Genomic DNA, 14,027 nt, shown 5'->3' with positions numbered 1-14,027 from the left:
AGAGCAGTACCTCCAAATCCCATTTCTGCGAGGCGTCCCAGAAGGATACTATGGTCAACGGTCAACTTTCTGACTGTATGAGCTGTTCAGCAGTGGAACTCTTTGCCTCGAAGTCTACTGGAATCTCCTTTCTTGAAGGCTTTTAAACAGAGGCTGGATGGCCATCTGTCGGGCATCAATATCTGAAAGGGTGTCATAACGAGGAGGGAGCAAACTTGTTTTCTGCTTTCTTGGAGACTAGGACGCGGGACAATGGCTTCAAACTACAAGAGAGGAGATTCCATCTGAACATTAGGAAGAGCTTCCTGACTGTGAGAGCCGTTCAGCAGTGGAACTCTCTGCCCCGGTGTGTGGTGGAGGCTCCTTCTTTGGAAGCTTTTAAACAGAGGATGGATGGCCATCTTTCAGGGGTGATTTTAAGGCAATATTCCTGCTTCTTGGCAGAATGGGGTTGGACTGGATGAAGGCCCAGGAGGTCTCTTCCAACTCTTTGATTCTATGATTCTATGATTCTATGAATGGAGCCATGGGTTCAAATCCCAGGAGAGGAGATTCCACCTGAACATTAGGAATAACTTCCTGACTGTACAAGCTGTTCAACAGTGGAACTCTCTGCCTCGAAGTCTATCAGAAGCTCCTTCCTTGGAGGCTTTTAAACAGAGGCTGGATGGCTATCTGTCGGAGATACTTTGATGGTGCTTTCCTGCATGGAATAAGGGGGATAGACTAGATGGCCTACATGGTCTCTTCCAACTCTATTATTCTATGAATATGGTCTTTATGGGATGGCTATGGGTATCCCTTTGTGCCTTCTATTTGCACAGTTTTTGCTCCCATTGTTGGTACAGGAGAGATTGAAGTGGCAAGGAGAAGGTTTGAGGGAAAGAGACAAAGAGAGATCCTGAGTACTGGAAAGCACGCTTTATTCTCGGTTGGCGCCAACCGGATACGGACCCTCCTGGTAAGCCAGGAAAGAAGGGTACCGAACAAAGGAAATGCTGAGTTTATATACTTTTTTGAAATAATTATTCAGACATCACAATGTGCGTCACAAACTTCTACTTTTACATTGACTTCAATAGCATATTTTCAAACTCAACACCTTGTCAATCTTCATTAGTGTTCTATGTTCTATGGAGGGAGAGCCAATAGTCCAGAGGACAGGAGCAGAATTCAAAACGATCTTGACAGATTAGAGAGATGAAGGGCCAAAACTAACAAAATGAAGTTCAACAGTGACAAATGCAAGATACTCCACTTTGGCAGGAAAAACGAAATGCAAAGATACAGAATGGGGGACAATGCCTGGCTCGAGAGCAGTACGTGTGAAAAAGATCTTGGAGTCCTCGTGGACAGGAAGTTAAACATGAGCCAGGAATGTGATGTGGCGGCAAAAAAAGCCAATGGGATTTTGGCCTGCATCAATAGGAGCATAGTGTCTAGATCTAGGGAAGTCATGCTACCCCTCTATTGGTTAGACCACACCTTGAATATTGTGTCCAGTTCTGGGCACCACAATTCAAGAGAGATATGGACAAGCTGGAATGTGTCCAGAGGAGGGCAACTAAAATGATAAAAGGTCTGGAGAACAAGCCCTATGAGGAGCGGCTTAAGGAGCTGGGCATGTTTAGCCTGAAGAAGAGAAGGCTGAGAGGAGGCATGATTAGGGCCATGTATAAATATGTGAGAGGAAGCCACAGGGAGGAGGACGGAGAAAGCTTGTTTTCTGCTTCCTTGGAGACTAGGACGCAATGGAACAATGGCTTCAAACTACAAGAGAGGAGATTCCATCTGAACATGAGGAAGAACTTCCTGACTGTGAGAGCCGTTCAGCAGTGGAACTCTCTGCCCCGGAGTGTGGTGGAGGCTCCTTCTTTGGAAGCTTTTAAGCAGAGGCTGGATGGCCATCTGTCAGGGGTGATTTGAATGCAATATTCCTGCTTCTTGGCAGAATGGGGTTGGACTGGATGGCCCAGGAGGTCTCTTCCAACTCTTTGATTCTATGATTCTAATGAACTCCAGTGCCAGGATGTCTCCAAGACCTGATAGCAAGTGTCTCCATCCATCCTAAGATAACATATTCTTGAAACTTCTTAATTGACACTTCATTAGTCAAACTTACGATAAGGTGCCTGGTTCCACACCTTATCGGCCTCTTTCCTTTCCTCTTTCCTCATTCCTTTCCTAGATGCTGGCGTTTCTAATTTTGCAGCTTTTAAGAAGTCCAGTGGAATAGCCATGCATACATACATTTCTCTTATATATTTTCTAACTCCTATTTCTAATATGGTTATATCAAATACATTTTCCAATATGTGTATTATGTATTTTCATCAAGCCTTCATCAAGATAAAGCGGGGTACAAACAACAACAACAACAACAACAAGCGGGGTACAAACAACAACAACAACAACTACTACAAGAGAAAAGATTCCATCTGAACATTAGGAAGAATTTCCTGACTGTGAGAGCCGTTCAGCAGTGGAACTCTCTGCCCCGGAGTGTGGTGGAGGCTCCTTCTTTGGAAGCTTTTAAGCAGAGGCTGGATGGCCATCTGTCAGGGGTGATTTGAATGTAATATTCCTGCTTCTTGGCAGAATGGGGTTGGACTGGATGATTGCCCATGAGGTCTCTTCCAACTCTTTGATTCTATGATTCTATCAACAACAACAACAACAACAACAACAACAACAACAACAACAACCCATGTGCATGGGGGTTATTATTATGTGCATGTATGCTGTGTTGTTATGTGGATGTAAATAATAATAATAATAATAATAATAATAATAATAACCCATTGACGCTCCCCTTGTTCCCCAGGACTGACCACTGAGCCTCCCTCCGGCCATGGCCTTGGCGGTCCACCTGTTGTCCTGCCTGCTGGGCACCGGCTCCTGGGTGGCCATCAACGGTGTGTGGGTGGAGCTGCCACTGGTGGTGGCTGTGGCCCCTGAAGGTTGGCTCCTGCCCTCCTACCTGACGGTCATCATCCAGCTGGCCAACCTGGGGCCCTTGGTCTTCACCTTGGCCCACCGCTTCATCCGGCTGGGAGAAGTCAGGGTCATCTACGGTGTGTTGGTGCTGGGCTGCCTGTCCTGCCTGCTTCTGGCCTTCTTCTGGAGCTCCACCAGCATTGTGGTCGGGGTCCCGCGAAGCACGGCTCTCCTGGCCCTCCTCTTCTTCCTAGCTTTGGTGGACTGCACCTCTTCGGTCACCTTTCTGCCCTACATGCGGAGGCTCCGGCCGGCGTACTTGACCACCTACTTCATTGGCGAAGGCATGAGCGGACTCTTGCCCGGTCTGGTGGCCTTGGGTCAAGGAGTGGGCACTCCTCAATGTCATGGCAATGGCAGCAACAGCACTGGGGACTACCAAGCACCCCACTTCTCCGTCCAGACCTTCTTCCTCTTCTTGACCACCATGATGGGCCTCTCGCTGGCCTCCTTCGTCCTCCTCAATCATCTTCCGGCGGCCAAAAGGGAGCGGGCGAAGGAGAAGGGCTACACCAAGGAGGACAACACCTTGGGAGTAAAGGTCAACACAGATCATCCCATGGTCCAAGGATCCACACGATTCTGCTTCGGCTCCAGGACCTACTCCGGGCTGCAACTGGCCTACATCTTTGTCCTGCTGGCCTGGGTCAATGCCTTGACCAACGGGGTCCTCCCAGCCGTCCAGTCCTACTCCTGCCTGCCTTACGGCCACACTGCCTACCACCTCTCGGCCACCTTGGCTGCCCTGGCCAACCCGCTGGCCTGCTTCCTGGGGAGGTTCCTGCCTAGCCGGTGAGTGGTCAGTGGCCAAAGCAGATATGGAATTTAGACCACAATAAAATGAGAGGGAACGTCCTGGTGAGCATTGATGCCAACCAAAGTTCCAGATCAAAGACTCACCAGTGACTTGGGACAGAGAAACAAAATATATAGAAGGATAAAAATGATAGAGAAAAAAGAGAGGAAAGGAGAAGAGGAGAAGAAAGAGAAGAGGAGGAGGAGGAGGAGGAGAATGGTGGAGAAGGAGAGGAGTGAGAGGAAAGTGGAGAACATGCAAAGAAGAAGAGTAGGAGGAGGAAGGGAAAAGAAAGATGAGGAAGGAGAAGAAGAGGAGGAAGAGGGTGGTGAAGAAAGAAGGTGTAGAAGGAGATGTGGAGTGCGAGGAAAGTGGAGAAGATGCAAAGGAGAAGAATAGGAGGAGGGAAGGAAAAGAAAGATGAGGAAAGAGAAGAAGAGGGGGAAGAGGGAGGTGAAGAAAGTGGAGGTGTAGAAAAATGAGAGGAGGAGAGGAAAGTGGAGAACATGCAAAGGAGAAGAGTAGGAGGGAGGGAGGGAAAAGAAAGATGAGGAGTAAGAGGGAGGAGAAGAAAGTGAAGGTGTAGAAGAAGGAGAGGAGGAGTGCGAGGAAAGTGAACATGCAAAGGAGAAGAGTAGGAGGAGGGAGGAAAAGAAAGATGAGGAAAGAGAAGAAGAGGGGGAAGAGGGAGGTGAAGAAAGTGGAGGTGTAGAAGAAGGAGAGGAGGATGGAGAGGAAGGTGAAGGAGATGCAAAGAAAAGGATGAGAGAGGAAGAGAAAGAACAGATGAGGCAGGAAGAAAAAGGAAGAGGAGGAAGGAGAAGAGGAGGAGGCAGGAGAAGGGAATGGAAGAGAAGGCGGAAAGAGAAATAAGGGGAAGGAGAAGGAGCTCAAACAAGCAACAGAGTTGGAAATTTAGACATCTGGACCCTGGGGAGTCAGAGTAGATTTTTAAAGAGTCAAGTAAAAGATTGACGAGCAATGTTGCTTGCATCCGGGTATCTAGCACATTTGGGTGCGGGGTGGATGCCTGCACCATCCCATAGATTTGAGGGCACCTTCCTGAGCCAGTATGTCATAAATATGATATATGGTTTGAATGGAATTGTATGAATGGTGTATGACTGGGGTCTATATTGCCTAGAGATGCCATCCTAAGATTGAAGCCTGGAAAACTACAAGAAGGAGGTGAAGAAGTCATGAACTGTAATTAAAAATTGTTGAACCGCTGACATTGACAACCAGAGACAAATGATTAACTCAGTGGTGGGAAACAACATGTTTACATTACCAAAGACAATGAATCATAGAATCATAGAATCAATTACTCTTAAGTTAAATTAAGGAAGCAAGCACAATGGTCCTTAAGAAGGAAAGCCAATTATCACTTAAAGAAGGAAAGTCAACATCTGTCTCGGCACTGATGGAGTCATAATGTTTTACCTGGAAAACACCTGTCATTCATTTATAACTTTTGGAACAACATCAGTAGAAACCATAGGATAATAGAGTTGGAAGAGACCACACAGTCCCATCCCCTGCTGGGTAGGAATATTCAGGGGCGGCTCATCCATTATGCGAAGTAAGCGGTCGCAGAACACTTTTTTTTTTGCCAGGGGCGCAGAGGCGCCTCTGTAAATGCCCCTCGACCGCCACTTGAGGAGCGCCCCCTCAGCTCACAACAGCCCTAGTAGTCCGGGGAGGGGGGGACGCCTCGGCTTTCTTGCCTCGCTGCCAGGTGATCCTCTTCCCAAAGGGGCCGGGCCCTTGAGCCTCGGCTAGCCCCTCTCGTTCCTGCTCCATCCGGCCACCGGGTGCGCGAGCAGAGCCAGCGCTCAATCGTTCTCCGCGTTCGATCCCTTCCCCATGACCGGCTCCCTTTCCCGATCCCCCGGCGCTCCACCTGCCTCCTCTCCTCTCCCCAATTCGCGGGTGGGCCAAGGGGCGGAGCCGCCACGCCTGGCCCGCTTTGGGTCCGGAGGCGTGTCTGAAGACCCCAGCATGCGCACCAAAAGTCGCCTCTTCTCCTGACTTTCTCTTCATCCATTGGGACCAAGAGGGAGAAAGAGAGAGAGAGAGAGAGCCCCTCCAGCTGGAGGTATCTCCCACCTCCGCTCCCTCCTTTGTTTTTGCACCTACCTTCAGGAAAGGTGGGCATCTCCACCTCTCTCTCTCTCTCTCTCTCTCTCTCTCTCTCTCTCTCTCTTGGTCCCAATGGCTGAGGAGAAAGTCAGAAGAAGAGGTGACTTTTGGTGCACACGCCGGGGTCTTCAGGCACGGCTCCAGACCCAAAGCGGGCCAGGCAAGGGAGCAAGTGCGGCAAGTGTAGTTACTGGGATGTATAGTTCACCTACAATCAAAGAGCATTCTGAACTCCACCAATCATGGAATTGAACCAAATATGGCACACAGAACTCCCACGGCAAACAGAATATATATATATATATATATATATATATATATATATATATATATATATATATATATATATGTCAATGATTGTGGGGGGGGGGGGGCGCCAAAATACTGTTTGCTTACAGTTGAAAATTACCTAGGGCCGCCTCTGGGAATATTGCTATATAATTGCTATATAAGAGACCTTTTACTATTCCAAAATTGTGGAAGACAAGAGGAGTCTGGCCCATACGCCGCTCTTTTTTCAAGGGACGGAGGAAGGAGATGTATCTGCACAATAGCAGATTTGCTGGGAATGCAATCTGGCCTACTTTGGGTCTCTTTTTGGAGAAGGAATAAGAGATGGCAATATATGAATGTGGATATATATATGAATGCTGAGTCAAATGTAATTCCCCTTTGTTTGTGTACCCAATGTAGTTATATTGTCTGTATGTGTCTACCTTCTTTCCCCGTGTTGTTCTGTGGTATACTCTGTCTCAATGTGAACGAAATAAAAGAAACTTTCAAATGATTTTTGGAGTTTAAAATGTCTTCATAGCATTCCCATCCCCTTTCTCTTCTTTCCTCTTCCAGGTCGCTGATGCTCCTGGGTGTCCTCTCCTCAGCTGGCTCCTTAGTGGCCTCCTACATCATGGCCATGGCTGTCTTCAGCCCCTGCCCTCCACTGGTATCATCATCCCTCGGGGTCATCCTCATTGTGAGTAGCCACAGGTTCGAATCCAGCCTTAGGATCCAGTCTGAACCTCCAAGGGTGCAGTCAGACACCACTTTCACTGCAATGGCTCAATACAATGGCGCAGGCATGGGCCAAGTTCAGCCCTCCAGGTGTTTTGGACTCCCACAACTCCCACAATTCCCTTCCTGGGTTTTTTTTTAAATCTCTCTTTGAAATCTCAGGAATTCAACTTAAAACCTGAAAAACTCACAACGACATTTTTTTTTTGTCGTGTCAGGAGCGACCTGAGAAACTGCAAGTCGCAACTGGTGTGAGAGAATTGGCCGTCTGCAAGGATGTTGCCCAGGGGACACCCGGATGATTTGATGTTTTTATCATCCTTGTGGGAGGCTTCTCTCATGTCCCCGCATAGGGAGCTGGAGCTGATAGAGGGAGCTCATCTGCCTCTCCCCGGATTCGAACCTGTGACCTGTTGGTCTTCAGTCCTACCGGCACAGGGGTTTAACCTACTGCGCTACCGGGGGCTCCCACAACAACATAAAGAGGGGTTATTCTTACATTGCAGAACTGAAAACAGGAGATAGGGGGAAATGGATATTTAGCTCTCTTATATCTCTCTGCTAGCCTTTTGATAGGCAAAACAAAAGCCTGGCAGCACAGCAGAAGTTTCAGAGAGGAGGGCCAAACTTGGCCCATGCCTGCTATAGAGATTTGGGTTTCACACAAATCTACCATTTGCTGTAGAGGGATGGTCTGAGCCCCTCTACGGAGGTTGAGAAGATCGGGATAATTTTTAAAAATAAAAATAATAATATAATATGTGATTCTGTGCTTCTCTTTTCCATTTTTGGCTGAATAGTACATGAAATACTACTACTACTACTACTACTAATAATAATAATAATAATAATATACTCTGAGATGCTTCAGTCTTTTATGAGAAGTGGATAGTAATAATAGCAGTAACAACAACAACCTGAACTGCTTTGAGTCCCATTTGAGAGAGGAAAGTAGACTACAAAAATATAATTATTTTTATTTTTATTTGAATATGTTTTAATGGTTTTAGCCACCCATGATGAGATAAGGGTGGGATATAAAAAAAGTTTTGTGGGTTTCTTTTGTTGTTGGTTTTTAACTGGGAATTTTTAAATACTGTTTGTATTTAATCCTGTTTTAATATTTGTAGTTTTGATCATATACTGATGCTTTTATGTTAAGCCACTTTGACTCTCCTTCAGGAGGGATAAAGTGGGGTGTAAATATATATATAGTAGTGATGAAGGCTTGATGAAAATACATAATACACATATTGGAAAATATATATTTGATGTAACCATATTAGAAATAGGAGTTAGAAAATATATTTCACAAAGAGAAATGTATTATTATTATTATTATTATTATTATTATTAACTTTATTTGTACCCCGCTAGCATCTCCCGAAGGACTCGATGCGGCTTACACAGGCCGAAGCCTCAAAACACAATACAATAGAGAACATAACACAACAATAGCAAAGCAAATCAAAACAATAAGCAAAATAACGACAATGGCAGTACATCACGACATTATCAATGGGGTACAAGGGTTAAAAGTGCTGAAATGGCAGGAGGCACGTAGGATTAAAAGTGCGGTGTGCAGCGACGATTAGTTATGCTAAGGTGCTACTAGGACTTGGGGTGGGGATTCCTAGTCTGAGAAGGCACAACGGAACAGCCAAGTTTTTAAATTCCTTCTGAAAACGGCTAGAGAGGGGCCTGTCTGAGATCTTTTGGGAGGGCGTTCCAAAGTTGGGGGGCCGCCACAGAAAAGATATAGATATTCCCTTCAATTCACTTGGCTTCTTAAAAGCTGCAAAATTAGAAATGCCAGCATCTAGGAAAGGAATGTCTTGAGGCCTGGCATATTTCAAAAGGCATCCGGCACCTTATCATAGGACTAATGAAATGTCCATTAGGAGGTGTCAGGAAGACCTTATCTTAAGGATGGATGGAGACTCTTGCTATCAGGTCCGGTAGACATTCTGGCGCTGGTGTTCATTAATAGCCACTCTTCAGATAGGAATACTAATAAAGATTGACAAGGTGTTGAGTTTGAAAATATGCTATTGAAGTCAATGTAAAAGTAGAATTTTGTGACGCACATTGTGATGTCTATATGATGCATGCATAATTATTTCAAAAGGTATATAAACCAAGCCTTTCCTTTGTTCTGTACCCTTCTTTCCTGGCTTACCAGGAGGGTCCATATCCGGTTGGCACCAACCGAGAATAAAGGCCGTGCTTTTCAAGTCTCAGGATCTCTCTTTGTCTCTTTTCCTCAAACCTTCTCCCTGCCATTTCAGTAGTAGTAGTAGTAGTAGTAGTAGTAGTACTAGTAGTAGTATCCTTGTTGTAAACCACGTTGAGTCGCCTGTTGGGCTGAGAAACTGCGGTATACAAGTAAAGTAAATAATAAATAGTAGTAGTAATATCTCATTTGCTGTGACATACTGTGTTTTGTGTCAGTAAAATAATAATAAATACACAATATTACTACACAGCACTACATTACACGCCTTTTGCACAACTATTTTTTGCACCAACCGAAGCAACCCAGTGGGATTTCTATTTGGAGGAATAATAATAAATACACAATATTAATACACAGCACTACACTACACGGCTTTTGCACGACTATTTTTGCACCAACCGAAGCAACCCAACGAGATTTCTATTTGGAGGAATAATAATAAATACACAATATTACTACACAGCACTACACTACACGGCTTTTGCACGACTATTTTTGCACCAACCGAAGCAACCCAGTGGGATTTCTATTTGGAGGAATAATAATAAATACACAATATTACTACACAGCACTACACTACACGGCTTTTGCACGACTATTTTTGCACCAACCGAAGCAACCCAGTGGGATTTCTATTTGGAGGAATAATAATAAATACACAATATTACTACACAGCACTACACTACACGGCTTTTGCACGACTATTTTTGCACCAACCGAAGCAACCCAGTGGGATTTCTATTTGGAGGAATAATAATAAATACACAATATTACTACACAGCACTACACTACACTGCTTTTGCATGACTATTTTTGCACCAACTGAAGCAACCCAACGGGATTTCTATTTGGAGGAATAATAATAAATACACAATATTAATCCACAGCACTACATTACACAACTTTTGCACGACTATTTTTGCACCAACCGAAGCAACCCAACGGGATTTCTATTTGGAGGAATAATAATAAATACACAATATTAATCCACAGCACTACATTACACAACTTTTGCACGACTATTTTTGCACCAACCGAAGCAACCCAACGGGATTTCTATTTGGAGGAATAATAATAAATACACAATATTACTCCACAGCACTACATTACACAACTTTTGCACGACTATTTTTGCACCAACCGAAGCAACCCAGTGGGATTTCTATTTGGAGGAATAATAATAAATACACAATATTACTACACAGCACTACACTACACTGCTTTTGCACGACTATTTTTGCACCAACCGAAGCAACCCAGTGGGATTTCTATTTGGAGGAATAATAATAAATACACAATATTACTACACAGCACTACACTACACTGCTTTTGCACGACTATTTTTGCACCAACCGAAGCAACCCAGTGGGATTTCTATTTGGAGGAATAATAATAAATACACAATATTACTACACAGCACTACACTACACGGCTTTTGCACGACTATTTTTGCACCAACCGAAGCAACCCAGTGGGATTTCTATTTGGAGGAATAATAATAAATACACAATATTACTACACAGCACTACACTACACTGCTTTTGCACGACTATTTTTGCACCAACCGAAGCAACCCAGTGGGATTTCTATTTGGAGGAATAATAATAAATACACAATATTACTACACAGCACTACACTACACGGCTTTTGCACGTCTATTTTTGCACCAACCGAAGCAACCCAGTGGGATTTCTATTTGGAGGAATAATAATAAATACACAATATTAATCCACAGCACTACAATACACAACTTTTGCATGACTATTTTTGCACCAACCGAAGCAACCCAGTGGGATTTCTATTTGGAGGAATAATAATAAATACACAATATTACTACACAGCACTACACTACACGGCTTTTGCACGACTATTTTTGCACCAACCAAAGCAACCCAATGGGATTTCTATTTGGAGGAATAATAATAAATACACAATATTACTACACAGCACTACACTACACGGCTTTTGCACGACTATTTTTGCACCAACCGAAGCAACCCAGTGGGATTTCTATTTGGAGGAATAATAATAAATACACAATATTACTACACAGCACTACACTACACGGCTTTTGCACGACTATTTTTGCACCAACTGAAGCAACCCAACGGGATTTCTATTTGGAGGAATAATAATAAATACACAATATTACTCCACAGCACTACACTACACTGCTTTTGCACGACTATTTTTGCACCAACCGAAGCAACCCAACGGGATTTCTATTTGGAGGAATAATAATAAATACACAACATTACTACACAGCACTACACTACACGGCTTTTGCACGACTATTTTTACACCAACCGAAGCAACCCAGTGGGATTTCTATTTGGAGGAATAATAATAAATACACAATATTACTCCACAGCACTACACTACACTGCTTTTGCATGACTATTTTTGCACCAACCGAAGCAACCCAACGGGATTTCTATTTGGAGGAATAATAATAAATACACAATATTACTCCACAGCACTACACTACACTGCTTTTGCACGATTATTTTTGCACCAACCGAAGCAACCCAACGGGATTTCTATTTGGAGGAATAATAATAAATACACAACATTACTACACAGCACTACACTACACGGCTTTTGCACGACTATTTTTACACCAACCGAAGCAACCCAGTGGGATTTCTATTTGGAGGAATAATAATAAATACACAATATTACTCCACAGCACTACACTACACTGCTTTTGCATGACTATTTTTGCACCAACCGAAGCAACCCAGTGGGATGTCCATTTGCAGGAGAGAGGGCATAGAGGCTTTCCCCCTGAATGCAGCCTTTATGGGACATCTGTGGGTCTCTCTTTGTGCCTTCTATTTGACTGATGCGCTGTTTTTGCCCCATTTCCATTGCAGGTGGTGTGCTGGGTGCTCTTTGTGGGTCTGCTCTCCTACGTGAAGCTGATGATCGGGATCATCCTGCGCGACGAGGGGCACAGCGCACTGGTCTGGTGTGGGGCCGTGGTGCAACTGGGCTCCATGTTGGGGGCCCTGGCCATGTTCCCACTGGTCAGCGTCTATGGACTCTTCCAAGCTGGGCAGCCCTGCGGACACAGTTGCACCGGGTAGAATTGGAAGGGACCTCCAAGGTCATCTAGTCCGGTCCCCATTCTGCTGTCCAGGGAGACATTGTCCAAACCCTTCTGACAAGTGGCCATCCAGCTTCTGCTTAAAGACCCCCAAAGATAGAAACCCAACCAAACTGAAAGGGGCACCCAAAGGTCATCTAGTCCAACCCCTTTCTATCAGGCAGGAAGACACCATTCAAGCCCTTTTGACAGATGGTAATCCAGTCTCTATTTAAAGGCCTCCAAAGATGGAGTTCTCATATCTTAGAGTTGGAAGGGGCACCCAAAGACCATCCAGTCCATCCCCTGGAAGACACCATCCAAGCCCTTCTGACAAATGGCTATTCAGCATCTATTTAAAGGCCTCCAAAGAGGAAATTTTAATATCCTACCTTTGGAGGCGACACCCAAAGGACATCTAGTCCAACCCTCTTCCGCCAGGCAAGAAGACACCCTCCAAACCTTCCCAACAAATGGCCATAAAGCCTCTATTTAAAGACCTCTGTAGATGGAACTCTAATATCCTAGAGTTGGAAGGGGTACCCAAAGGACATCTAGTCCAACCCTCTTCCGCCAGGCAGGAAGACAACCTCCAGACCTTCCCAACAAGTGGCCATAAAGCCTCTATTTAAAGACCTCCGTAGATGGAATTCTAATATCCTTGGAAGGTGCACCCAAAGGACATCTAGTCCAACCCTCTTCCACCAGGCAGGAAGACAACCTCCAGACCTTCCCAACAAATGGCCATAAAGCCTCTATTTAAAGACCTCCGTAGATGGAACTCTAATATCCTAGAGTTGGAAGGGGCACCCAAAGGACATCTAGTCCAACCCTCTTCCGCCAGACAGGAAGACAACCTCCAGACCTTCCCAACAAATGGCCATAAAGCCTCTATTTAAAGACCTCCGTAGATGGAATTCTAATATCCTAGAGTTGGAAGGGGCGCCCAAAGGCCATCTAGTCCAGCCTCCTTCGGCCAGGAAGGAGGAGACCATCCAATCTTCTCTCCAGGAAGACACCATTCAAGCCCTTTTGACAAATGGCTATCCAGCCTTTATTTAAAGGCCTCCAAAGATGGAGTTCTCATATCCTAGAGTTGAAAGGGACAGCCAAAGACCATCCAGTCCATCCCCAATCTGCTCGCCAAGCCCTTCTGACAAATGGCTATCCAGCCTCTATTTAAAAACCTCCATAAATAGAATTTTAATATCCTAGAATTAGAAGGGGCACCTAAAGGCCATCTAGGCAAAACTACAGTGAGGTGAATCTGTAATTGGATAAATGTACGAACCCAGAGGGTGATTCTCCCCAAGGCTTCCTCTTCATCCTGGAAAGAAGTGACAAGTGGAGTGCCATCCGCAGGGTTCCGTCCTGGGCCCGGTCCTGCTCAGGATCTTCATTAATGACTTAGATGAAGGGCTAGAAGGCAGGATCATCAAGTTTGCAGATGGGACGAGATTGGGAGGGATAGCCAAGACTCCAGAGGACAGGAGCAGGATTCAAAACGATCTTGACAGATTAGAGAGATGAATGGCCAAAACTAACAAAATGAAGTTCAACAGGGACAAATGCAAGATACTCCACTTAGGCAGAAAATATATAGTCCTCGTGGACAGCAAGTTATACATGAGCCAACAATGTGATGTGATGTGGTGGCAAAAAAAAGCCAATGGGATTTTGGCCTGCATCAAGAGGAGCCTAGTGTCTAGATCTAGGGAAGTCATGCTCCCCATGCTCTATTCCGCTTTGGTTAGACC

The 14,027-nt window shown here is 44.9% G+C and overlaps 1 protein-coding gene across 1 annotated transcript; it reads left to right on the top strand.

Annotated features, from left to right (window-relative positions):
- The first annotated feature begins 2,829 nt into the window (after window positions 1–2,829).
- LOC132772903 (riboflavin transporter 2-like) lies at window positions 2,830–12,774 on the top strand. The gene is made up of 3 exons (XM_060771747.2): window positions 2,830–3,789; window positions 6,785–6,908; window positions 12,059–12,774. The coding sequence occupies exons 1-3, from the start codon at window positions 2,852–2,854 to the stop codon at window positions 12,269–12,271; spliced, it is 1,275 nt and encodes a 424-aa protein (XP_060627730.2). The 5' UTR covers window positions 2,830–2,851; the 3' UTR covers window positions 12,272–12,774.
- Window positions 12,775–14,027: the final 1,253 nt, after the last annotated feature.

This window comes from Anolis sagrei, chromosome 4 (genome assembly GCF_037176765.1).
Source record: "Anolis sagrei isolate rAnoSag1 chromosome 4, rAnoSag1.mat, whole genome shotgun sequence".
Lineage (NCBI taxonomy): Eukaryota > Metazoa > Chordata > Lepidosauria > Squamata > Dactyloidae > Anolis > Anolis sagrei.
Note: the sequence above shows the minus strand (reverse complement) of the source record. Positions and strands in the feature narration are given on the sequence as shown.

Excerpts from the sequence above, each read along its gene's own strand:
- LOC132772903 (XM_060771747.2), top strand. The coding sequence starts at position 2,852 with ATGGCCTTGGCGGTCCACCTGTTGTCCTGCCTGCTGGGCACCGGCTCC. Across the intron at positions 3,790-6,784 it reads GGGAGGTTCCTGCCTAGCCG|GTCGCTGATGCTCCTGGGTG; the intron begins GTGAGTGGTCAG and ends TTCCTCTTCCAG. Across the intron at positions 6,909-12,058 it reads CCCTCGGGGTCATCCTCATT|GTGGTGTGCTGGGTGCTCTT; the intron begins GTGAGTAGCCAC and ends TTTCCATTGCAG.